At 37.3% G+C, this 27,908-nt stretch overlaps 1 protein-coding gene across 1 annotated transcript; it reads left to right on the forward strand.

Annotated features, from left to right (window-relative positions):
• Window positions 1-27,840, forward strand: NIPAL4 (NIPA like domain containing 4). The gene is made up of 6 exons (XM_051978798.1): window positions 1-205; window positions 17,365-17,604; window positions 18,228-18,284; window positions 21,287-21,377; window positions 22,275-22,435; window positions 23,449-27,840. The coding sequence occupies exons 1-6, from the start codon at window positions 169-171 to the stop codon at window positions 24,066-24,068; spliced, it is 1,206 nt and encodes a 401-aa protein (XP_051834758.1). The 5' UTR covers window positions 1-168; the 3' UTR covers window positions 24,069-27,840.
• The last annotated feature ends 68 nt before the right edge of the window (window positions 27,841-27,908 follow it).

Raw genomic sequence — 27,908 nt, forward strand, 5'->3', positions numbered from 1 at the left:
GGAGTCACGCATTGGCAACTTCTCCTGAGCCCAGGATCAGGGGTGCGAGCCGGGCCGGGCAGGCACCGCGCGCCGCCTCCATTGCCGTCGGAGCCCGGGCAGTCTCTGCGCCCGCGCCCCCGGTTCCGCACGCGGAGCCGGAGCGGACGCCGGAGCCGCAGCTGCCCCATGGAGACGCTGGGGAGCAACAGCAGCTGTGCGAACGGTGCGCCTGGGATCTGGCCCAGGGAGGGGGGCGAGGGGCCGGAGAGCTCCGGATGCTGGAGCTAGGGATCTGCGGGGAGGGAAGGACTAGGATGAGTTTAAAGAAGCTCTGCCCTTTCCATCTCAGAGCACCCACCACACTTGCATTTCCCTTAGACAGGCTTTTTTAAAAATCTGGGCAAAGTAGCCCAAACTACTAGCCCTTGGCCAGATCTTAAGGGCAGGCCACCCAGTTAGTAGCCTAAAAAGAAGAAACGCTGGGTTCCCATATTTAAGGATTCCGAGTATCAGTCAGTCAATAAACATTCATTAACTTCTTCCTAAGGAAGCTGGAGGAGCCATGAGAAGCCAAAACACATTATTGCCCTCTAGGAGCTCACCATCTGATGAGGGAGACAACATCCCTCATCAAGATGTATGCAGTGTAAATGGAAAGTCATCTCAGAAGGAAGAGAGCAGCAGGTTGTTCTGGGGGAAAGCCTCCTGTAGGAATATGAGCTGTGTTGGTAGAAGCTGGGAGGCAAAGGTGAGGAGGCAAGTCATTCCAGGAATGGAGAACAGTAATGGAAAGGCATGGAGTTATAAGAGGGGACTGTCCTCTGTGAGAAGTGTCACTAAGGCATATCTACATCATAGGAGAGGGTAAAGTAAGGTCTTTCAGGGTCAGATTGTAAAGAGCTTTAAAAAGCAAGAGAGGAGTTTATAATTTAGATTTACCCCAAAGGTTAAATAGAGATGTCCCTGGAGACTAATGTATCTGGAGCCGAGTGATATGGTCAGATCTTGGTAATCATGGAGTTCGAACCCTTCTTTTCACAAGATAAGGAAACTGAGGCATAGAAGAAAGTAAACAGTGTGCCAGTGGAGTGACAGGAAGAATTCAACCACATGGTTGTGTCAGAGAGAGGATCTGAACCAGCATTCCTTCCACAATACCTTGCTGTTGGTGGTAGAGCTGGAACTCCAGACCAGGTTTCCTGAACCCCAGATCTATTCCATGTCTGTTGTACTTAAAAACCCTCTCCATCCACAACAACAAAAAAATAGCTGCCCTCTAAATGTCTTTTTTCTTAAAGATCGATTCTCTCAAATTCCTACCACACACCTTGTCTAGGATTATAAAAGGGTTCATGTGCTTCATAGGATCATAGGATCATTTAAAGCTTAGAACAATATTAAAGGTTATCTACTCCAGCCTTATTTCTTTTTTGCAGATGAAGAAATTTTAAATCTGGGACTTCCGCTATATCCTACTGGGTTGCTCAAAGCCAGGCAGGGGAAAAAAAAAAAGAGGCATTAAGGCTTCTCACTGAGAAACATTAAGAGAAGGAAAAAAAGTATCTACCACTAGTCTGTAAAATATGGATAAAATCAAATACCTATTTGCTCTTATCATATACTTAGATTTTAAAAAATAAGTTGTTCTTGATTGTTTCTATTTCTTACACCACCATAGTATCTATCCCACAAAACCCTCTCCTTCCCTGGGTTGAGTCATCCCATAGAATAGATAGGTGTGTGTTTTTAGAAAGAGGGAGAAAAGTCAGCACAACCAATTAATATATGAAAATGTGCAGTGTGTAAAACCTGTGGCTCTCTCATATCCATAAAGAGTTGGGGATTTCTCCTTATATCATTTTATTCAAGGCCTGCTTGATCTTTATAATTTTGTAAAGATTTATTTTGCACTTTTTTTTTTGATATGCTATTCTTTCCATTTACACTGTTGTAGTTACTGTATATATTCTTTTTTTGCCTCTGCTTACTTCACTCTGCTTCAGTTCATAAGGATCTTTACCAAGCTTCTCTGTATTCATCATACACATCATTTATTACATCACAGTAATATTCCATTACATTCATGTATCACAAATTTGTTTAGCCATTACCTGATTGATTTGCATCTAATTTGTTTCTGTTTATTAGCTATCACAAAAATGTTGTTATGAATATTCGGGAGTGTATGAGAACTTTTTTATTGATAGTTTCTTAGCGTATAAGCTCTATAACCTCATCTTTGACTCAAAGGGTATGAGCATTTAAGTCACTTCACTTGCATAATTCAAAATAAGTTTCCAAAATGGTTGGACTACTTAACAACTCCACCAACAACATATTAATGGGCCTACCTTCTCATGACCTCTCCAACATTGGCTATGACCATTTTGTGGCACTTTTGCGAATAATCAGAGAACATGCACTTAGACTTAAAGTTTAGAAGGATATTAGGAGTTATGTAATCCAATCCCCTCATTATTACATATGAGGAAACCTTAGTTTCCTTTTTCCAAAGAAAGTTAAGTGATTTGTCTTATAGGAAGAAAGGGACAGCACCAGGATATAAAATCAAAATTTTATGACCCCAAAGCTCTTTCTACTAGACCTGTATGTTAACCCAGAATCTAGATGCCTCCATAAGAATGTGCTGTGCTGATTTCCTTCACACTTCTTTGGTTTCCTTTGGGCAGGAAAAAAAGTATTAATTAATTACAGAATCTCAGAGCTGGAAACGTTTGAGCTCATCTAATTCAGTAATGTCAAAGACAAATAGAGATGGGCTGTTAATCCAAAGAGCCAGATAGTGACAATGGGCCACATATTGACTTAATTTTAAAATATAATATTACCTATGTTTTATTTTATTTTATTTTTTGTTAAGTACTTTTCAAGAGTGTTCTGGACAATTAATTAATATTTATTAAGCACCTACTGTGTGTTGGGTACTGCACTAAGCACTAGGAATAAAAAAAGAGGCAATCTAATGGATCCTGCATGTAGCTCACGTGTTTGACACTTCTGATCTAGTACAAGGCTTCACTTTATAGAGGAGAAAACTTAAAATTTCTGGGAATTTCATTTTATTTCATCTCCTGCCCTCTCCCAGGTCTTTTGTTCTTATAAGAGAACCAGGTCAGGATTATTAATCTTAAATGAATGAGAAAGCATTTATAATGTGCCAGACTTTTTGCTGAGCACTAGAAAAAACAAATATAAAACAGTCCTGATTCTCCAGTAGCTTAAATTCCAATAGATCATTCAGACCCCAAGGTTTTTTTTCTTTAAAGTGCTTCTTAAAAGGAACAAAATTCCTGAGCAGGTCTAGACACTTCCTAATCTTAGGAGATCCCATTCTACAAAAAGCTTTTTGGCTATATGACTCTAGACAAATTAGAGGGAGGACCTGAGTCCTATGCATTAAAATGAAACGCATGAAGGAATATGCTAAGCTGGCTATGAATCCCAGATCTGTTCACCTTAGTTTCTGGACTTCCTTCCCTCAGCCCTCCCTGTTAAGCTCTTGCTCACTTCCTCTTCTCTGGGAACTCCCCAGATTTCTATCTCTTGGAAATATGGGGCAAGAATTAGCAACTCAGAGCTGATTTGATGAGGGATGGAGACTTTAAATAAGGCAGAGGATTTGGGAAGAAAGTCAGCCTGGAACTTAGGAAGGCCTTAATACAAGTACTGCCCCTGACATTTCCGTCTGGGTAACCTAGGACAAATTATTTAATCTAATAGTGCTTCCAGACAACTATAAGAGCAGGTGTTGATTAAATTTAATAAATAAAGTTTCTTCACAGGAGGGAGTTTCTTAAAATTAATAAAACCAGACATTTGCATTAAAAACTATGCTTCAAGTAGGGGTTGGACAAGATGACCTCAGATGCTTTTGAAGAGAAAAAGCATAGTATCTTAGAAAAGCATTGAACAAGGCATTAGAAGGCTTGGGTTCATGTACTAAAGTCATCATTAGACATAATGACCAAAGCTTATATTTATTTATGGATTGAATTTAAGGTTTTCACGTCTTTCACATATGTTAGTTCATTTGATCCTTATAAAAATCCTTAGAATTATAGCTCAGAGAGGTGACACAATTTGCCTAAAAGATTATACTTCCAAGGAAGTGGCAGAAAGACTCAAGTCTTCTGATATCAGATTTATGCTATTAAGTGACCCCATGGGGAGACATCAGGCTGAGTCAGGAAGACTTAAGTTCAAATTTGGTTTTAGATACTTCCTATCTGTGTGACCAAAGTCAAGTCACTTAACCCTGTTTGTCTCAATTTCCTTATTTGTATAAGGAACTAGAAAAAGAAATGGCAAACCATTCCAATATCTTTGCCAAGAAAACTCCAAATGGGATCATGAAGAGTCAGACATGACTGAACAACAACAAATTCATGACAATAATTGAAATTTATATAGAACTTTATGGTTTGCAAAGTGTTTTATATACATCTTTTCATATCAATCTCACTGCAATCCAGTGAGTTGATAATGGGTGTTACCTCATTTTGTAGATGAAGAAATGGAAGCTCAGATGATTCAGTAACTTGCCTGGAGCCAAATAGCTAGTAAATGGCAGATTTCAGCTTAGGTTTTTTTTTTGCTTTTGTTAAAAACCTCTCCCAGCCTTTCTTATCTGCAAAATGGTGATTAGACTAAATGCCCTCTACTTCTTCCCTAGAAATTCTAGGGTCTGAAGTCCATCCCACAAATATCTATTTTGTCACCAAAATGGTAGCTAAACTTCACATGGAGGAATACAATGGAGTCACTATTACCTTTCCCCACTTCCGCCTTCTGGATCTTGGCTGATACTGAACCTTGATTTCTTGGAAAGGACTGGAGATGCAGTTTGATAAGAGATTTGGCCTGTATATCCTAGTTTTTTTGGGATTCTAAGAGCTTGATCCAGATTTAATGTCCTCAGTGTCAGAATCAGTCTAGAAAGAGAAGAGCATGAGAAGGGACTATACCAATGATCTAGTTCATCCTTTGGAATCTGGTGCATTGTGGGACACTAGTTTGAAGAGGGTCTCTTACCCAGAATATGTTGAATTTAATTAAAATGGATTGAGATCCCGCATCCATGGTGGCCTAGGTGAAGGCTAGCTTGGCCTTGAGAATCCTAGAATCTCAGAATTGGAAGAATCTCAGAATAAATAGTATTATCCCACAAAGTTGTTGTGGGAATCAAATGAAATCATTGATAGAGTAGTGCAAACCCTGAATATGATATGAAGGTTAGCTATTATTCTGATTAACATCCATCCTTATCTCCATCTGTTCCTGTTCTTAATGTCCATTTTCTTCACTTGTTTGTTACATACTATCCATCCTCATTCCCCTTTCTGTATATATCCCTCAATCTGCCCTCATCCTTCTATATCAGCTTCCTAATCAGTCATCATTTTATGTGTCCCTCTCCCTCATAGCTCTTCTCATTCAGATATGTACTTGTCTTCCATCATTCTTCCTCTCTGCCATCTATCCCCCAACATTTATCCTCATCCCTTATCTGTATTTCTCCCTATATTTCCTCTGATCTCTCCATTTAACCCTCTGTCCAACATCTGTATTTGTCTCTTTTTTCCTATTCTTGTCAACTGTATCCAACTTCATCTCCTATTTGTTGCATCATTACTTGTCTTTCTGCCTCCATCCTCATTTCTATTGTTTTCATTCAACAGAGTGTACCCCTTTGCCTGTGTCACTGTCCCAATATCCATCTTACTTTCTTATTTATTACTGTTTCCTACCACCCATCCTTGTTCTCCAGCTCCTTGAGAATACCCATTCTCATCTCCTTATCTTAACCTATCAACTAACACTTATCCTATGCCCTAGAAAAGAAGTTCCTTGCCTGAATGGGAGGTTGAAATGTAGAATTTGTGACGTTTCCTCCAAACATGCAAGTTAAAATTAAAGCCTAGGAAATTTTCAACAAGGAAATCTAATTATTTAGAATGGGAGCTGACTATCTATGAATTAGCTGAGTGGGAAGCTTGATTGTCCAGACTTGAGATTTCATCTTTGCAAGAGATTCCTGGCAAGGAAAATCCCTGTACCAAACAAGATCATAAACTATTCTGCAGTTTACAGTCTTAGAAAGTTGAGATGGGCTCTGAGATTTTAAATTACTTACCTAGGATCACACAGCTTCTATGAATCAAAGAGAGGTATTTGAATTCTGACATCCCAATTATAAAGTTAATCTTCTATTTTCCAAACCACACTTTTGGGACATAGTATTAAAATGAAACTAGGCTAAGAAAAAACTGTTTAAAGAGGTAGCTGGTGATACATTGGTTAGAGGGTTGAGCCTTGAATTAAGAATATCTGACTTCAAATTTGGCCTAAGATACTTACTAGCCATTTGCAAGTCATTTACCTTTGTTTACCTCAGTCTCTCATCTGTAAGACCACTATAATAATAGCACTTACCTAGCAGGATTGTTATAAGGATTAAATGAAATAATATTTGTAAAGCACTTAGCAAAGGATCTATTATATAATAGGTCCTACCTAAATGTTTAGTTCCTTTCCTTCCCCTTATGAAAATGATCATATTGCTAAACTGGGGCATTATTCCAATTTCCCTTTCTCCAAGTCGTTACACAATTTTATATAAAGGTTTTATTAGAACCCCTGGCAAATGTTATCTCTCTCCCCCATTTGTTCCTCAAACTTCTATTATATTAATTTTTATTTTTTTCTCTATCTCATATTGGACTTTGACCTGTTTTTAAAAAATTCACTATCACAACTTCATGAGCATAAATTCAACCATGGGCCCCAAACCAGTGCATTTTTAGGGGGGAAGCTTCTCTGGCTTTTTTGCTTAGCTTCATTGGAAACTCAGGAAGAGTGATAGCTCACTCATTTATATATAGCATCATAGAATCTCAGATTTGGACTTGATTTTATAGGCCATGTAGGTCAGTTTTTCCTAAACAGAAAACTGTTCTACAATATCCCAACTAAATAGCCAAGGCCTCATTTGACAGCTTTCAGTCATAGCAGACCATTTTCTTGAGGATAGCCCTAGTTCATATAAATAAACCAACATTCAAATAGAATTTTTTTTCCTTTTGCTGAGGCAATTGGGGCTAAGTTAATTGCCCAGGATCACATAGCTAGAAAATGTTAAATGTTTGAGACTCAGGTCCTCTCTACTTCAGGGCTGATGCGCTATCCACTGCACCACCTAGCTGCCCCCAGATAGAATTTTAAAGTCTGCAAAGCACTTTACATATATTATCTCATTTTATCTTTACAACAATACTAGGAGGTAAGTGCTATTATTAATATCACTTTTAAAATGAGGAAACTGAGGCAGACAGACTTAGCCAGGTTCACAGAAGCTAGTAAATGATTAGAAGGGATTAGAAGCTGAGTAGAAGTGATTAGAAGCTTCTTCTTTATCCATTTGTTATCTGTTTATTCCTAGACGTGTTCTCTAGGCCTCATAGAATAAGTATAATCCCTCTTCTCATGACAGATCTTCAGATATCTGAAAACCACTCGTATGGCCCCCTCTGTGTGTTTCCTTGTCTAAGCTAAATAGTTTCATTTCCTTTAACCAATTAGTTTGTAGTTCAGGCTCCAGTACTCCAACATACTGGTTATCCTTTTAAATATATTTCGTTTATTTATCTCCCCCAAGAGGTGACTACAATTTTTTTTTTAATTAGGTCTCCCTATTTTACCAAATTGGAAGTGTCTAACCCAACTCTGGAACCTTAACCTGCTTTGTTTCTAACCTGGACCAGTCAGGAGTCCAACTTCCTTAGGCAGTCTGCTAGATTTTTGATCCTATGAGTACTGAACTTAGTGCAGCTATACAATCAACTTTAGCCTATCTGCAACTCAGAACTCCTGAGCTCAAACAATTTACTAATTTCAACTTTCTTGTATCATAGATTATAGGTGTGGACCACCATGCCTGTGCCATCAGTTAGTTCACTAGCTTTTTTTAAGGGCTTGCTATGTATTAAATGGAAGTGTAATAAACACTGAGGATAAAAAAGAATGGGGAAGAAGAAAAAAAAATAGTTTCCAGGGAGCTCACAGTTTAACCAGGGAGACAACATACAGATACTATGCAAACAAGGTACAAGATAAATTGGGAGTAATCTCAGAGGGAAGAGATTTAAGATTGTGGAGCTTTTTGTAGATGGGTTTCTTGTAGAAGGTAATGCTTTAGGTTTAACAAGGGAAGTCAGGAAAGCCAGAAGGTGAAGATAATGAAGGAGAGAATTCTAGGGACAGAGAGCAATCATTGAAAATGCCAAGGCTGATACAAGGATACCAGTATCACTCTATCCCAGAACATTTGGAGTGTAAGAAATACAAAGTAAAAAGGGGCAAGGTTATGAAGGGTTTTAAAAGCCTAAAAGAGGATTTTATATTTGATCCTGGAGGTAATAGAGAACCACTGGAATTCATTGAATAAAGGCATGATATGGTCAGACCTATATTTCAGAAGATTAATTTGACATCTAAATGGAAGATGGATTGGAGTGAGATGAAACTTGGGGACATGGAAACCAATCAGAGAAGGGCTTTTATATTAATCCTTGAGTGAAGTGATGTGAGCCTGCACCAAGTTTGTTGCAATGTCAGAGAAAAAGGAGCATGAAAAGAGAGATAATACTATAATAGAAATGATAGAATTGACAACTGGTCAAATTAGATTAGATACTTAAACAGTATATTCCAGATAAGTTTTGCCCAGGCCAGAATTTAGCAGAACTACCATTACTCTCGTCTTGGGTATTGTTATGGAATTGACAGCCAAAAAGCTTTGTTGTATTATTGAGTATAATATCTACCAAATATGTCAGGTCTTTTTTTTTTTTTTTTTTGAATTATACTATTATTTAACTATTTCTATAGTCTGGTTCTTTTACAGTACATTATACATGTATAACTAGATGGTATAGTGGATGGAGCACCAGGCTTAGAATCAGAAATTCATCTTCCTGTGTTCAAATTCAACCTCAGATACTGTGTGTGTATAGCTGTGTGCCCCTAGGCTAGTCACTTTATCCTGTTTGCCTCAGTTTTCTTCTCTGCAAAATGAGCTGGATAAGAACATGGCAAACCACTCCAGTATCGTTGCCAAGAAAATTCCAAATGATGTCATGAAAAGTCAGACATAACTGTAAATGACTGAACAACATCAACAACTTTTCTAGTTTACCCAGTCCCAGAATTACTCTCCTAGATCAAAGAGTTACAAAATATAATTGATTCATTATACCTTCCCCGTTATCATTCATTTATCCAGTCTGAATAATAACCACATCCCCTCCTGGATCTTTCTTTTGCTGCTAGTGGAGTTTTAAAAAAAAACAAAACTTTTTATTATCCTTATAATTCATCATTGGCTTTAGTACTTTCTAGACTTCAATACTTCTAACACTTTTCTCACAGGATCACATTTCTTTTTTTATTACCTTTGATTATCACTCTTGATTTCATTTCATGTATATGTCTTTTTGAAATCTTAATTCTTTTCTGTATTTCCTGTGAATCCACGTTGTTCACTATAGAGTTTCCCTTTTTTTTTTTTCTGTTTTATTAAAATTGTGTGTTTTTGTCATCATAACGTCATTACTACATTACTACAATTTCTCTTGTGTCAACTTCCCCTGAAGGATTTCAGAATGCAGGAATAAACTCTTTCATATCAGCAACTGTCCCCCTCCCTCTAATCCAAGTGATACTCTGCTCATTCTTCCATAAACAAACTACTAAAGTCCATGAACTCATAGATATATTTCTGGAAAAGGCATTCAAGACCACCCAGTCCTACTTCCTCACTATAAAGTTGAGGAAACTGAAGCTAAGAAAGGTCCCACAACTAGTAACATCTTAGACCCTAACTCTTCTTGATTCTAAGTGCAGCACTCCACATTCCACTAGGTACCTCTTCATTTATTTCTACTTCTTCTATTTCTATTTCTTCTTTATTGATTAAGTTCATTTTAAATCAACTGTGGCAACATTCTTCCTTATTGATCAAGTCCATTCTCAATCTTTGATCTAGTCAAAGTAGTTTCCCTCATTGTTTCTTGCACCTTTTAAAGAATTAAATTATTATCTGATAATGTGATAATGTGACTACCACCACCTATCAACTTTTACAATCAAATATAAAATCTGTTTGGCATTCAAAGTCCTTCACAACTTGGCTCCCTCCTATTTTTCCGGTCTTACATGCCTTCCAACATACTGGGTCACTGGCTCCTTGCTGTGCCTTGCACATGACACTTCAGTTCCCAATTTGGGGCTTTTTTCACTAGCTGTTCCCTATGGCTGGAACACAGTCTTCCTCTTCATCTTAACTTCCCGGCCTCCTTGGCTTCTTTCAGGTCCATCTAAAATCCCATCTTGTTTGAGAAGCCTTTCCTAATCCACCCTAATGCTAGTGTCTTCTCAGTGATCTCCAATTTATCTTGTATATAGCTTGTTTGTACATAGTTGTTTATGTGTTGTCTCTCCCATTAATTAATTAAGAATGTGAGCTCCATGAGGGTTGGGCTCATGCTTTGCCTTTCTAAATATCATCAGCACTTAACACAATAGCTGATACACTAGTAGGAGCTTACTAAGTGTTTACTGACTGACATAATTAAGAGAAGTTAAGAATTTATGACATGCTCTGCTTTTAGCAAATAGATGACTCTAGAATTCCAGAAGACAATGGAAGTCTTTCCCCTCACCTAGCCCCCAATTATTGCTATATCATACCTCCATGTGAAATATGTGATCTGTTATTCAAATATATCTTCCATTTCCTCCTGGCTAGATATAAGCTGAGATAGACTCCTCCTACTCTCTTCTTCCATCCATTGATTGTCACAGATCTGATTTGCAACATAGTTTTTTCCTCCAGTCTATGTATTTCCTCAGCAAATATACTTCTTATAATATATATTGCTACCTCACTGTCTCTTTTACCTACTCTGTTATTTTGTATAAGATATGTTCTTCCATATTCATATTCTAGTCTCGAGTTCCATTCCACCAAATGTCAGTGGCCTCCATGCTGTGGAACTTACCTCCTTCCATTAACCATATTTACATTCTATACTTTGCACACATGTATCAAACTGACCAATCTAAAGTTTGAAACTTGGAACCTTTCTTCCCTTTTCAGTAATCAAAGTTTTCTAGAGAAGTTGTACTTAGCATTGGAACATGGAAAACACAATTCATTTTCTTTTTTCTTCTTTTTGTGTAAATTCTTTATTCATTTTAAACTTAAATACAAAATAAGAAAAGAAAAAATATTTCCATGTATACAGCAGAACATGAGAGTATTAATAGAAAACGATCAATTTCCATTTCAAGAAAACCTATGTAACAATTGTTACCCATTGTTTTCAAAGCAAGCCAGCTTTTCTTTGCTACCTTCTAGACTTCCTTTTATTTTCTACTGCATATTTTTTACTTGATTTTCTCCTTAGAAAGCTACAATTAAATGAGGAAATAAATAGAAAGATATACATAGATAGATAGTTATAAACATATACATGCAAATGCATATATATATACACAAATATGTATGACACACAAATATATATGACAGAACTATGCATATTTCTATTTGTCATTTCTTTCTCTGGAAGTGAATAATATCTTCCTTTATAGTTCCAAATCTTTCCATAGTTTTCTAAATCAACCAGCTCATCATTTCCTACATCACAGCAGTATTCTAATACAATCATCTCTAAAGGACTATCTATGAAAGTTCTCCCCCTCTCAGTTTTCTGTTATTTTTTCTATTCTTGACTACATTAGTCTTATTTATACAAGAAATGTTTAATTTAAAATAATCAAAATTATCCATTTTACCCTTTAACAATGGTTTCACTTTATAATAAAGTTTAAGATCTGGTACTGCTAAATCTCCTTTTATATATTTTTCTCTTTTTAAAAAAAATTCTTGAGCTTTTATTCTTCCAAATGAATTTAAAAAATTTTTCTAAATCACTAAAATAACTTTTAGCAATTTAATTGAAATGGCATTGAATAAATAGATTAGGCCAAATTATCATTTTAAAAATTATATTGGCTGTACCTGAACATGAACAATAAATATTACTTCATTTATTTAAATTCGACTTTATTTTGTATGAAAAGTATTTTATATTTATGTTCATGTACTTCCTTTGCTTTGGGAGGTATACTCTCAGATTTTTTTCTTACTGTTTAGTTATTTTAAATGATCTAAAACAATGTTGAATAAGATTGGGAATTCGAAGTGTAGTTATTAAATCTATTTTAGCTCTAACTTTCTCTGAAATCTTGATTACTATCCCTGCTTCTTTTTTTACGTAACAAATTCTACTCTTGTCCTTTGTTTTATCTGTTTTTTTATTGTTTTCTGAAAGCAACTTGCTTTAATCCATTCTGCTCTCCATTTCTATTTTATGGGTAAATGTTTTATGTTGTGTTTTCCCCTCCTTCCTATTTTTCCTCACCATCCTTCTCATCCTCACCATCTCATTATTTACCCCATCCCTCCTCATTCATCTAATGTACTTCTGCTACCTTGCCCTCCTATTCCTTAATCTACTACCCCTCTGAAAATCCCTCCCTTATACCCTATTCTGAATTCTTAATCTACACATTCTTCTAAAAGTTCTTCCCTTATGCTATCCCTTAGCCCTCTTATTTCTTTGTAAATTTAGAAAACTTTTATATCTTTCTACCCTTTTAAATGTATATGTTGTTCTTACTTTTCAATTCTTTTTCTGCTGAGAATAAGGTTCCAACACCAGCAGCCCTCCCACCCACCCACCAATTTATTTCTTAATCTACCACCCCTTCCTTTTTATCACTCTCTCCAGTTTTATTTTTCAGAATCACCCCTATCATACATAGCTCAGTCCAAACTTTTCTTTCAAACTATCAAACATCAAATGATGGCAGTCATAAAAGTACTGATAATTTTTTTACATATAAGAAGTAAACAGTTTGATTTTATTAAGTCCCTTTTAATTAGTCTTTAATGTTTACTTTATATTCCTTCTAGATCTTCTATGTCAAATTTTCCATTATTTTCTTCTGTTCTTTTTGTCACAAATTCCTGAAAATCTTTCAATTCATTAAATATTAATTTTTTTCCCAATTCAGGATTATACCTAACTTTACTGAGTTGTTACTCTTGGTCATTTTGTGATCCTAGTTCTTTTGATCTACAAAATAAAGTGGTCCAAGACAGTTCTTCAGTGTAGAAACTGCTAGGTCTTGTATCTTGTAATCTGTTTGTAACTCTATGATATTTATTTTTTTTCTTGTTCCTTATAATAATTTCTCCTTAACCTGAGAGCTTTGAAATTTGGCTATGATGTTCCTGTAAATTTTCCTCTTGGCAATCTTTCTTGGTGATAATCAATGGGTTTTTTTTTTCTATTTCAACTTTTACCTTCTTGTTCTAGAACTCCAGGGAAATTTTCTTTAATAATTTCTTGTAATATTGTATCAATTTATTATAAATTTCAGGTAGTCCTACAATTCTTAAATTATCCCTCCTTGATCCTTTTCCAGCTTAGCTATTTTTCTAATGAGATATTTCATACTCTTTCCATTCTTTTAGCTTTGTTTTATTATTTCTTGGTGTCTTATAATACCATTAGTTTCCTCTTGCCTAATTCTAGTTTTTAAGAAATTATTTTTCTTCCTTAAGTTTTTGATTCTCTTTTCTAGATGGTTACTTTCTTTTCATAATTTTCTAGAATTGCTTGTATTTTTCCCTGATTTTTTCTCTATCTCTCTTATTTGGTTTTTTAAGTACTTTAAAAGTTATCCAAGAATTCTTTTTGGGCTTGGGACCATTTGATGTTTCTCACTGAAGAGTGGCTTTTTTAACTCCACTATCTTCCTCTAAATTTTTACCCAGACCTTCTCTATCTCTATAACTAACTATCTATGCTTCAATTCTTTGCCCTTGATTAATCATTTTTATTTTTATTTTATTTTTAACAGCTATTATCATAATCAAGTTCTAGTTCCAAGGTGTGAGGAATGATGTCCCAAATTTCAGGTCCTTCTCACTGTTATTTTTTGGCCTCTGTTCTGAGCCCAACCTTGAGCACTTCTCTCCACCCTTAGGTCACAGTTAGCAATCCCCAAAGCTGTCCAGAAAATGCTCCTACTCCCTATGGTCCCTTTGATGACTTCAAAATTCACCTGTTCTCTCTGCCCTGGAACCAAATAAAACCAGGGATGCTGCTCTCTGGCAAATGCCCACAGCCAAAAGGATCTCCACCTCTCTGCTACTGCACTCACCAAATGCAGGACACATCTGGTCAGCACATCTACATTTGGTGTCCCTTGAGAAGAGAAGTCTTTCAATCTTCTACTGAGCCATATGCCTCCAACACTGTACACAAGGTTAAAGTTCCTGAGGTTTAGTCAGCCTCCCAACCCAGCCACCCCCAGGGCTATCCTTTGTTGCTTCACTGGACCAGACCTTCACCTGGATATGGGAATCTTTTGTGGGGTCTACTCAAATTGTATCAGGAAGACAACTGCCCCACCCCTACTCCTATTTATTTCCACTATTCTACAGATCACTCAGAAGTGAAGTTCTGGATTTTGTTGTGGAGGAAATTTGGAGAGCCAGATGTTTTCTGACCTATTCCACCATCTTCCCAGAACATAATTTACTTTCAAGATTTATGAGAATAATTGTATTTTTGAGGTAGAAAAGTCCTTAGAAATTTTTGAACCCAGTCCTCCCATTCGACAAAAGAAGAATAAGAATAAGAAACAGAAGTCAATTGCTTAAGTTAATGATAAAGCCAATACTAGAATTCAGGTCACTTTATTATCAGCCCAGTTCTCTTTCCACTAAATCCTTCTTTTAACTATAATGAATACATGTGTTCTTTTAAGTAGTTCATTATTTTTATTCTTCAAGTAGCAAGTATTATTTATTAATATCTCTCCCACTCCCCTTATTGAACAAATTGAAAAAGAAAAAAAATCCTTCAATACATAGTTAAATCAGCAAAACACATTCTCTCATTAGCCATTTCCAAAAATGCATTTTTGGAATTTAAACTTCTGAATGGTGTTTGATGCCTCTCTCTTAGAAGATGAGTGGTAAATTTCATCTACATTCTTTGGACTCATAAGTTTTCATTGTGTTGATTAAAGTTTGAAGGTTTTTCAAAGTTGTTTTTCTCTATAAGGTTGTTATTGAGTCATTTCAGTCATGTTCAACTCTGTGACACTATTTGTGATTTCTTGGGCAAAGAAACTGGAGTGAGTTGCTATTTCCTTCTCCAGCTTATTTTACAGAACTGTGGCAAACAGAGTCAGATGATATACCCAGGGTCACATAAGTAATAAAAGTGTATGAGGTCCAATTTGAACCCATGAGTATGACTTTTTCTGAAACCAAGTCCAGTACTCTATCCACTGTACTACTTCATTGCCCATAAGGTTGTTGATATTTTGTAAATATTTCTCTTAGTTCTACTCACTTTATATCAACTCATACAAAGCCTCTCAGGTTTCTTCCAAATTGTCTATTCATCATTTATAACAATAAAAATCCATTGTAATCAATTAATATAATTTATTTAGCTATAGCCCAATCAGTGGGCATCCCTTTGGTTTCGAGTTTGGGCATATTATGAAATAAATTGTTACAAATATTTTCCTTCATATATGTTCTTTTCCTTTCCTTTGATCTTTTCAGAGGATGGGCAAGTCAATAGAAATGTAGTTAGGTCAAAGGGTCATAGTTCGCTGCCCTACCCATCACAAGTCTCTCTCCACTCCAATGTATCCTACTCTTAGTTGTCAGTGACCTTCCTAAAGTGTCCTTCTGATGAATGAACCATAATTCTGACCATAATACCATAGTTTATTGAATACACACATACTTAATAAACTTCTGTATCTCCTTATTACTTCCATGATCAATTATAAAATCCTCTGTTTGGCTTTTAAAATCATTCATAAACTTGGTCCTTCCTGCCTTTTTATTCTTCTTATACCATACTTCCCCAGATTGAAATCCAGTAACACTAGCCTCCTTGCTATTCCTTGTACATGACACTCCAATTTCTGACTCTGGGCATTTCATAAGTTGCTCCTCATGTCTGGAATTGTCTCCTTTCTCCTGCCTCCTGACTTCCTTGGTTTCCATCAAACCCCAGTTAAAATATGACCCTCTACAGGAAATGCTTTCTAATTCATTTTAATTCCAACATCTTTCCTCTGATGATTATTTACATTTTTCCTGTATATATCTTGTTTTTACTATTGTTTATATGTTTTTACGGGGATTATCTTTTGCCTTTATGTTTATCCCATCTTTAGTTCAGTGTCTGGTACATAGTAGGCAATTAAGAAATGTCTTTTGACTCATTGACACAATTCCAAATTACTTTCTAGAATGATAGGCCTTTCTCCACCAATCGTGCCTGTTAGTGTGCTTTTAATGCAGTTCCTCCAATGTTTGTCATTTTTCTCGCTGGTCATCTTTGTCAATTTGATGGCTATGAAGTTGAATTTTAAATTTGCTTTAATTTGCAGTTCTTTAACTATTAGTGATTCTGAAGCATTTTTCATACAGACGATAGATAATTTGCTTTTCTTCCTTTGAAAAGTACCTATTTACATCCTTTCATCATTTATCTAATGAGGAACAGATATTAAGATCTTATAAATGTGAATCAATCTTGAATAAGAGACCTTCAGCAGAGAAACTTGTTACAAAGATTTTATATACCAATTACTTCTATCCCCTGCATTAGATTTGTTGGTACAAAAACTTTTAAAATTTTATATAATTATGCATAATATATTATAATTTTATATGTACATCATATGTAATTATATATAACTTATATAGTCAAAATTTCCTGTAATCTTCATCACTGGTATGATTGCAAATACCTACTTTCCCATAGATCTGCAAGACAATTGTTTCTTCACTTCTCTAATTTGCTTATAATGAACCTGTTTCAGATTTATCTTGATATATACAGATAAATAGATAAGATAAGTAGATAGATAATGTAAAGTGTTGGTTTATTCCTAATATCTGAGAGATAGCTTTCTAGTTTTCTAAGCTTTGGTCAAATAATGAATCCTTAAATGCAATAAGTAGGATCTTTGGATTTATCAAATTCCATGCTCTTACTGTGTTTGTTTCTGCAAATTGTATGGTTGATCTGTTCTACTGCTCAACTTTTTTTTTTTTTTTAACTAGCACCAAATGAGTGTTGCTTTGTAGTACAATTTTGAAATCTGATACTAATGGACTTAATTCCAATATTCTTAAAGACCACAGAAGGTAAGTAATTTAAAAGTAATTTTCTCTCTCTTAATATCACACAGGCTCCCTGATCACCCTGTATTGCTCCTCCCAACAAGTCCTGTGCCAGATTGTCAGTGACTTTGAACCTGACAGCTCAAACAACATCACCTTGAGCAGTTGGCAAGAGAAAGTTAAGAAGAACTATGGCTTCTTCATTGGAGTGGGTCTGGCGGTCTTCTCCAGCTTCCTCATTGGCAGCAGTGTTATTCTTAAGAAGAAGGGCCTCATTCGGCTGGTAGACAAGGGTGCAACTCGAGCTGGTAGGATTACTGCTTATTGGGAAAGGATGGGGAGCTGGAACATTGAATCAGTAATGACTTCACTCCAACACGTTGTATAGGCAGTTTGAGAATTAGGCCTCAGGTCTTACTTACAAGCCAGTAATATCACTCAAACAAAATTACAAATTAAACCAAAGGCTGGACCTTCAGCATAGCTTCTAGAGTCAAATCTTCTTCTCTTATCGGTGTAATATCCATAATACCTTGGGTTAGTGGAATAGATATCTTGCCACTGTTTCACTTTTCTCCTCTCCAGAATATATCTAAGCATATTAATTCCCCTGCCACTGCAAAATACTCATTTTCTGTGGAAGAAAAGATATGCCAAATAAAGACTTTGGACAAGGACAATCTTCCCAGCCCACATCATAGGATTTTTTTCAAGGCAGAGCAAATTTCTTGGATTAAGTCACGTTTTTAGTTTTGTTTCAGAGGCCTTTAATATCTCTGTTTTGGTAGTTCAGATAGTAGTTCTTTTACAGTAAAAATTATTATTATATTGATTTAGTTCCTTTTGAAGAATCAATTTTGGAAGCCTTATGTGTTCCCTTTCTTCTATTGGGTGCTTTATTTTAACTTTAACTTTTTCTTTCCTTTCCTAGTGGATGGAGGTTTTGGCTACCTCAAGGATAAAATGTGGTGGGCCGGATTTGTCACCAGTAAGTACGGTCATTTGCATTACTAATCATGGAAAGGAGTTCATGGGGAGAATGGAGGAACCATTTCCATCCTATTATATATAGATACAACAAAGTGGAATCCTAGGAGAATCATTTTGTATCTGTTTTTGGTTATCATTTACCTTAGATAAATTTCTTACCAACAAAATTTTAATGAGTTCAGATTTCATGAATCATCTTGGACCTCAAAGCAAATTACTATACCAGTGTTTGGAGAGCTATTCATGGTTGAATGATCTAGAAGAGTTATTAGAATTTGAAACATAAAAACTTGAAGGAACCTTAGAACACACAGACAGAATTGTGAAAGACTTTTAGAGTTCATATAGTCTAATTCCTTGTACTCTTTCCAAAGGTCATCTTGCCACTCAGTACTGCAGATTGTAAAAGAGAAAACCTGGAATTTCTCAAGATTTTACTATGCCATTAATAGGCTTATCTTTCTCTCTTTATAGGGTTGAATTAAATTAGCCTAAACTCCAGATAATTTACATTTCTTTTGTCTTCCCAGCGTCCAACCCATTCTCTCTGTCTCCTAAACTCTTGATCCTTCACACAGGTAGTCAAGAAATTAAGTCAACCAGTATTTATTAAGCATCTACTATATGTCAGACACTATGCTAAACCCTGGGGATAAAAAGAAAAGCAAAAAAAGTTCCTGATCTCAGATATCTCACAACCTAAGGAGAGAGAAAATATTCAAACAACCTTGTACTATATATATATATATATATATGTGTGTGTGTGTGTGTGTGTGTGTGTGTGTGTGTGTATCTAGCTATATATATATATGTATGTGTATATAGCTAGATATATGTCTATATGTGCATATATGTACATGTATGTATATTACACTTGCATGTATACATACACATGTGTGTATATATACATGTTGTGTGAACATATACATTCAGATCTATCTGTATGTTTAAATATATAGAGATATAGATATATGTATGACAGAAAATCTCAGCAGGAAGTCACTGATACTAAGGAGGGTTGAGAAAGTTTCCTTGTACAAAGTGCTTGGAGGAAGCTAGGGAAGCCAGGAGTTGAGATGAAGTGGAAGAAAGTTGCAAGAATGAGAGAGCTGGTGAAAATGCCTGGAGTGAGGAGATGGCATGTTCCCTGTAAGGGATAACAAGGAAAGTGACATCACTGGATACCAGAATACAATGGGGATGGGTTGGAGGGGATCAAGAAGTAAGAATTCTAGAAAGATAGGAAGGAGAATTGTATACTAATCCTGGAGAAAGGAGGAATCACTAGAGTTAATTGAATAAGGGGAATGATATGGTTAGCCTTGTGTTTTAGGAAAATCAATCTGATAGCTGAGCAGACTCAGGAGAAACCCTATTGCTGTTGCAATAGTCTGGGTGTAAGGCCATAAAAACATGTATCAGAAAGTAGGAGTATTAGTGGACGTAATAAATCAGGTCCTCTGTCTTCAAATTCCTAAAGACCTTTTCATCATACCTCATTGCCTCTCAAATACTCCTGCCAACTGGAAATGCAAATAGCAAAAATAAGGACCATCAAAAGCCAAAAATCTGTCAACTCGTGAGCACAAATTCCCAGTGAAGTAGCATGGGAAGGAGTTAACTTGGAGTCAGAAGGCCTAGGTTGGAATGCATGCTCCACCGCATATTAATTGTCCATATCATTGTTCTTCTTTTGAACTTATTTTCTTTATTTGTAAAACAGGGATAATAATGCCTGTATCATTTATTTATTTATCTGTTTCTTCTCTATCTCTCTGTTGTGTATATAATAGGACAATGGAAAAAGAAAGTTCTTTCTAAATTGTAAAGCAATATAAAAATGAGCAATTAGTACCAATTCTCCTGGGAAAGATGGTATCTTAGCAATGTAAAGACCTTAGGGATTGAGGTACACAGAAAGCACTGGCTTTGTAGCCAAAGGGACTGGGCTGTAACCCCAGCTCTGTCACTTCACACCTGTATGATGTTAATGAATGACTTCCATTTTCTAGGCCCAAGCTTCTTGTTTTGTGAAATAAGGAATTTGTATAAGCAGACCCTAAGTTTCCTTCCTGCTCTAAGTCATTGGACCACTATTCACCACTGGCAGCAATCCTCTAGAACTTACCTTTTTTTTTTTTTTTTTTTTAATAACTTTTTATTGACAAAACCCATGCTGGGTAATTTTTTACAGCATTATCCCTTGCAATCACTTCTGTTTCAATTTTTCCCTTCCCTCCGTCCCCTTCCCTCCCCCCCAAAGAGGGCAAGCAGTCCTATACATGTTGATTATGTCTCCATATATCCTGGATACAATATATGTGTGCAGAAACAAACAGTTTTCTTGTTACACAGGGAGAATTGGATTCAGAAGGTAGAATAACCCGGGAAGAAAAACAAAAACGCAAACACTTTACATTCATTTCCCAGTGTTCTTTCTTTGGGTGTAGCTGCTTCTGTCCATCACTGATAATTGGAACTTAGTTAGATCTTCTCTTTGTCGAAGAAATTCACTTCCATCAGAATACATCCTCATACAGTATCGCTGTTGAAGTGTATAATGATCTCCTGGTCCTGCTTATTTCATTACCATCAGTAGAACTTACCTTTTAATGCCTAAGGAAGTGACCTCCATGTAGACTCTTACCTAAATATAGATAGCACATGGGTCTTCAATGGGACTTCTTCCTATGCTGGCCCTTGAACTTTTGCTATGAGATGCAATCTGTATTTGAGTCAGTCAACAAGCATGTATTAAATGCTTACAATATGGCAGACACTGTGTGAAGTGCTAGGGTTACAAAAGCAAAAATACCAGCCTCCTTCCTCCCTCCTCCCCACCCCCAAGGAGATCACATTCTGATGAGGAAGATAATGTGCAGATAACTATGTACATACAAGATACGCACAGAACCTTGTTAAAACAGTTGAGATAATAGGAAAAGTTTTTCATTAATGTCTTATTTCTCCTCTCTCCTCCCATCCCTTCTTATTTCCTAGTGGGCCTAGGTGAAGCTGCCAACTTTGGAGCCTACATATTTGCTCCTGCAACAGTCGTCACTCCGCTGGGAGCGCTAAGTGTGCTTATAAGGTCATTAATAAATACCTTGTTAGTGTGTTTGCTTTTTTCCCATTTGTGGCTCATTATGATATGCATTTGATGAGGCTCTTCCACAACCACCAAATAAGACTGAATTTACTTTACATGTCTAGAATGTATCAGCCTCAGTTTCCCCAGAGAGGATATTATGTGGCACTCTATAACAGAGCACGGTGGAAAGAACTCTGGCTTTGAATTCAGAGGACATGAGTAAAAATCAGGTCTCTGCTGCATGCTGGCTGGACAACACTGAGCAGGCCATTTATTTCTCTGGACCCCCTTTTCTTCCCTTGTAAAATTAAGGTGTTAGGCTAGATCATAGTTGTTTATATCATGGATCCTTTCAGCAGTCTGATGAGATCTATGGATCTCTTCCCAGAACATTATTTATAAATAATTAAAGAAAATGTTCAATTTCAGTAGAGATCAATGAAAATAAAAATGTAAACTTTTTTTCATTCAAAGTTCATGGACCTCCTGGAATATATCCAGGGACTCCCACATTAAGAATTCTTGAATTAGTTTGCCTCTCCAAATCCTATATCCCTAGCAGTCTGGCAAGTAAATTTTAAAACCAGCCAGCTTAGATAGTTGACATAAATAATGCACTGAGCCAGTGTTTGCACTATTTTCTTGGATAAAAGTGACAGTGATTATAAAAGAAATCAAACCAGCATGTTTTGTTTCATTGTGTTTTGTTAATCACCAGAGTTTGTGGTTATTCTTTTCAGACAAGTTCTGATTTAAAAGCACAATTAGTGGTTTGAAGCACTTTTCCCTTTAGAAGACTAGGCTTATTTCTAATGTTCCCATGTTTCCCACCTCGTTGGAGACAACAGATTCCCTAAGCTACATTCTGATACCCCTCTGTCCCTTCTCTCTATGTAGTGCCATGATGTCATCTTACTTTCTGGGAGAGCGACTGAACCTGTTGGGGAAGTTGGGCTGCATGATCTCCATAGCGGGCAGTTCAGTGATGGTGATTCATGCCCCCGAAGAAGAGAAGATCAAGACAATGAATGAAATGGCTTCAAAGCTGAAGGATACAGGTGAGGGTAAACTTTGCTACTATTCAGTCATTTGGTCCTATCTGACTTTTCGTAACTCTCTATGGGCTTTTTTTGACAGAGCTACTGGAGTGGTTTGCCATTTCCTTTTCTAACTCATTTTATAGATAAGGAAAATGAAAGCAAACAAGATTAAGTGACTTTCCCAGGTATTCCTGACTCTGAGCCTGGAATTCTATCCACTTTGCCAACTGAGGGTAACCAGACTTGCCCTAAAACTGGGAAATGTTGGGGGATATAGGAGATGGGTTTGTTTTGCTTAATTGGTATATTAATTTCTGGGCCACTAGAGATAAGCCAGAGAAAAAAAATTTGCTGAGTGGGTACTTGTTAGTATATGTGTATATTTGTGTACAAGTTAAGGTCTGGGGAAGAATTGGCCAATGAGGACTCAGTCCTGGGATCTTGTTTGTTTGAGGAGTCTATTTTCGGGCTTTCATAATGAAGCTCCTTGGTTTCTACTTCAGGACATTCAAGGTTGTACTGTAACTATTATCTGGCCCACTGACCATATTGTGAAGGAGTTTTTGGTTGGCTGCTGAGCCAGAACTGGGTTTACATTAAAAAAATAATAACTAGGCAAAAAGAGGTCCTTCTCCTTTCTCTTCCTGGTTGTATTCCAGTGAAGAGGCAAGGACTCAGACTGGATGGAGAACAGTAGGTTAGTTCTAGGAACAGAGGGAAAAGCCGGCTCACCAAACATCTGTGTGTTCCCAGGACTGAGTCATCCCCACCTACGTCCCAGTCCACTTCCAAGGCTAATTTAAAAGCACCCTTGCGGGCAGCACACTTGGTACAGTGGATAGAGCACAGCCTTGAAGTCAGGAGGACCTGAGTTCAAATCTGATCTCAGACACTTAATACTTCCTGGCTGTGTGACCCAGGCAAGTCACTTAACCCCAACTGTCTCAGCAGAACCCTTGGTTAGTAATATGCTTTGTTTGTATTCCAAGATATAGTGTTGAGATTCAAAATCTTTCTCTTCTTTCCTGCAGGCTTTATTGTGTTTGCTGTGATCCTAGTGGTGAGCACTCTTGTTTTCATCTTCATCATTGCTCCACGCTACGGACAGAAGAATATTCTCATTTATATCATCATCTGTTCTATGATGGGGTCCTTCTCCGTATGTGCTGTCAAAGGCATGGGGATTGCCATCAAGGGCTTCTTCCAGGGACAGCCAGTGCTCCACCACCCTCTTACATATTGCGTTGGGGTGATCCTGGCAACTTCCATCCCCATACAGGTCAACTTCCTCAACAGGGCTCTGGATATCTTCAATACCTCTTTAGTGTTCCCCATCTACTATGTGACCTTTACCAGTATGGTCGTCACCTCCTCCATCATCCTCTTCAAGGAGTGGAACAGCATGTCAATTGTGGACATTCTGGGCACAATTTCGGGTTTTGTTACAATTATCCTGGGGGTATTCTTGCTCCATGCTTTTAAGGACCTTGATATAACCTGGGCAAATCTTCCCCATACTTACAAAAACCCAGTCCCACCTCCCACTCCTGAACCCACAATCATCAAGCTGGAAGACAAAAGTATCCTTGTGGACAACATAGAACTGCCCATACCTGAGGAGAAACCCAAAGTCTTCACAATCCACACCTAAAACTTTTAAGTGTTATAGGAGAGGATGCATTCTATTAGCCCATCTAATCCCAGAACAATCTAGTGATTTCAAATATTATTCAAGAGGCAGGATGCCCTTGTCCTAACAGTGTGGCTTTATACCTCATTAATATTTCCAGGAGAAAGTAATTTCCAATTGTGTAGGACTTGGTCACATCCTGACTTCCTGGAAACACAGACTCAATGGCCATACTGCATGGTTTGTATTGGTGCACTATCCCTTCTTTTCCCACAGTCCCTCAGGTCTCTTTAAAGACTTTTATTTTTGCCTTCTACCTTCCATGCCTATGGCAGTTGCCTATGTTGGCAAGTGGGGGAGAGAACTTGACCCTTTGAATGTATTAGAGTCCAAATGATTCTGTGGGGTGTTGTAAAATTAAGTACTGGCCTCCATCATAAGGATGCATAAGCTATAACATTCCTCACCCTGGTACTGCGACATGCTGGATCTGAATGGGATGAGTAAGGATTCCTTGCCCAAACTTCATATGGAAATAATTTGGACTGTAGTGTAAAAGTTCAACATTTGCGAGGCCATTTTTGGATCCTTGCTTCTCCCTTCACTTCAGTGTTACCCCAAAGAGATGACAGGTAGATACCAAAGGTCTAAACCATGTTAAGGGTAACTAACAGGCCACAAACTTCTCCATGAATTAGGAGTTTATTTACACCAAGTAAATGATGACTTCCCTCAAAGGAATTAGTGGGTGAGAAATGTGTTCCAGTGGCCATGAAGATGGCTGAAGCAGGTGCTGTGTTGTACTGAGAACTTGGTTGGTCAGACATGGAAGACACCATGGTCACCCACTGCATCTTGGGCCATTCCAGTCATCCTGACTTTTTTGTCCTGACACTGGATTTCAATGACTTTGGAAGAGAGAATGAGGTTGACAACTTTGTGCAGCTCTGTCTCACTTAGATCCAATTAACTTGCAAGTCAAGAGAGCTCTGTGAAGTCATTGATCCTATTTGAATCAAAAGACAAACAACTCAAGAAAGATGGACCTCCACTTGATTTTGCTCTGAGAAAGTCACTTTGTGACTCAGGGAAAAGCCTGGAGTAAAAGAAAAATTTTTTAAAAGAAAGAAACAAAAAGGAAAAAAAGGCAGGAGCTAAGTTAATTCTTTGGATTTATAGCTCAGTGGTTGACATTGGCTTTCTGTCTCTCTTTTGGCATGCTGAGGTACCAGTCACCAAGAAAGTCACACAATGACCTCAAAATTCAAACAAAAGACTTGTCACTACCAAATTATGGATGAGCTGGTGTGCTTGTGGATGTATGTGGCATTGCTCTTAAAAAATGTCTTGGTTTCTGGGTTAGAATCTGGCAAGATATGTTAGTTCCTGTTCCTCCTTAATAGTAAACAGGACATGGTATTTTGGAGATGGGGAAAAAGAGGAATAAGCATGGGAGGTAAGGGTTAGAATACAACAGATTAATACTGTTTACTCTGGATCCTAACCAAGCATTTTGAACTGAAGGACTCCCATATCCGTCCTTTTGATATTGCCTCAATGACCTGGCTCCCTGGTTAATAAAAGTGTGCCTTCAATTCTGGATGACCTTGTAGGCACACAGGCTGCGAGCTTGGCAGGGTGCACCTAATTCCCTGATGCTGGCTGGTGCTTCCTTTCCTCTGGACGCTGCAGAAGGGCTAGTCCCTGCCAATGAGCTGCCTACAAAGGCAGCCACCCAAGTATAAGTGCCTAGCTCCAACAGCTGCAGCTGCCTCATGTTCCCTCATTCCCTGCTCCCTTCCCCCCAGCGGATGGAGTGCTAGCTCATCAGAGCAGCTGCCAGCCCCAGGATCCTGGCTGAGCTGCTGTGCAAGGGACCTTCAGATGGATGGGTTGGGCTCAGAGAGCACTGATTTTCCTCTGCCTCTCTCCCTTTCTTCTGCCCTTGCTGCAAGAGTAGAGGAATTGATGCAGAAATCTGTGTGGGAAGTAAATTATAGAATCTGGCACAAGAGAATTAGTAAAGGGGGGCAACTCTTTCCTTACACTCAAATAATGGCATGGGTATGGACAATGTCCCCAATGACTATTGATGGTTGCCTGGGGACATGTGTTTATATATCTCCATCCCAAGCAAATGAAAACAGTTTCTGAGATCTGATGGTCCCTATTGAAGACTTTATGGCCATGCCCCTAGAATTTGAATTTCCCCATTTCTAATGAATGTGGATTTCTGTCAAGGACTAAATCAAAGCAACGTAATTTATTTATTTTTTTTTGTAGTTGAAAAGAACCTCATATCTTCTGAGATTAAAAATGTATCTGTGGAAGCAGATAACAAAAGCTTTCAGACCTTTGATTAACTGATCCCTGTGGTCTTAGGAATTTTAGAAGCAGATCTCAACTAACTGCACCTATACTACTTATAAGTCAGTCACTGGATATCTCAAGATTTTCCCTGATATTTCAACCTGTCCATTTTTGCTTATTGGGAGAGGGAAAGAGGCTTGTAGTTGATTACAATATTATCTTGGGGGGCAGCACAGTATACATGGTAGCATGTTGGACCTAGCACCATGTTGACCTGAGTTCAAATTCTGCCTCTCACACCAACAATGTGACCACAAAAAAGCCACCAGACCTCTTTGGACCTCAGTTTCTTAATCTGTTTAAAAATCAGGATAATAATGGCACCTACCTCACAGGGTTGTTGAGAGGCTTAAATGAGATAATGTATGGAAAATGTTTTGTAACCTTAAAGTGCTTTATAAATGTAAGCTGCTATTATTGAGATATGATTTGGAGAATATTCATCAACTCCCCTTTTATTTTCCTATTCTAAACTAGCCTTAGGCCATCCATAATCCAGTTTTCTAGAGTGGTCTCTTAAGACTAAGTCTAGTCCAAGATCCATTGCTCTAAATGGGAATGACTCTAAAATAGATTTCATTAAGAGGTAGCCTGTCAAAGTGGAAAAATCATTTAGCAGGGAATCATGCTCTGGTTTCTAATCCCATCTGTGCCACCAATTTGCTATATGAGCTTAAATATATCCTTTCCCTTTTCTGGGATCCACAGGCTCAGTGTAAAGTGAGTGTTGAACTAAGTAACTGGTTCTTAAACATTTTGGCCCCATGATTCCTTTATATTCTTTAAAATTATTCAAGACCCCCCAAAAGAGCTTTTGTTTAGGAAGTTATTTATATCAGAATTTACCATATTAGAAATTAAAATGTTTTAGTATCATTATGAAAATAGCTTTAATCTCCTGGACTCCCTGGAAGGAGTCCTTGGACCACATTTGGAGAATCACTGGACTAAATAATCTCTGAGGTTCCTTTCTACTCTAGTGCCATTTGGTCCATGGTCTTGGTCCTTTTGCTACTCCACATTTAAGTAGTTTATTCTTTCAAGTTAAGATCAAATCTTCATTCAGGGGATTTCATTGATATTTTCTGTTTTTCCCAGTTTTTCAAAGATAGATGGAGATAACTGAACTAATCTCACACTGTACAGAAAAATAGCCCCCTCTACTGGTGAAATAGCATTCTGGGCTTTCCTCCTTGTGAGCTGGACCATTTGCGTTCTAGTCTGATGACCTTTAAGTGGCTTGGTAACCTTTAAACGCTACAAGGAGATCTCCACAGCTGAATAACTGATGGTGTCCAGATCCCAGAAGTGGGATGTTCTGGGATTGTTTTGGTATTCTGAATTTGCAAGACAACTCATGCGGCATTTCAAATGGCAAACCATAATTCGTTTTAATTAAATACAAACAAGGAAAAAGGCACAATGATTTGTATCATTCAAGTATTTTGCATAGATGCACATATATCATCAATTGTAAACAATTAATAAGTG

This window comes from Antechinus flavipes, chromosome 2 (genome assembly GCF_016432865.1).
Source record: "Antechinus flavipes isolate AdamAnt ecotype Samford, QLD, Australia chromosome 2, AdamAnt_v2, whole genome shotgun sequence".
Classification (NCBI taxonomy): domain Eukaryota; kingdom Metazoa; phylum Chordata; class Mammalia; order Dasyuromorphia; family Dasyuridae; genus Antechinus; species Antechinus flavipes.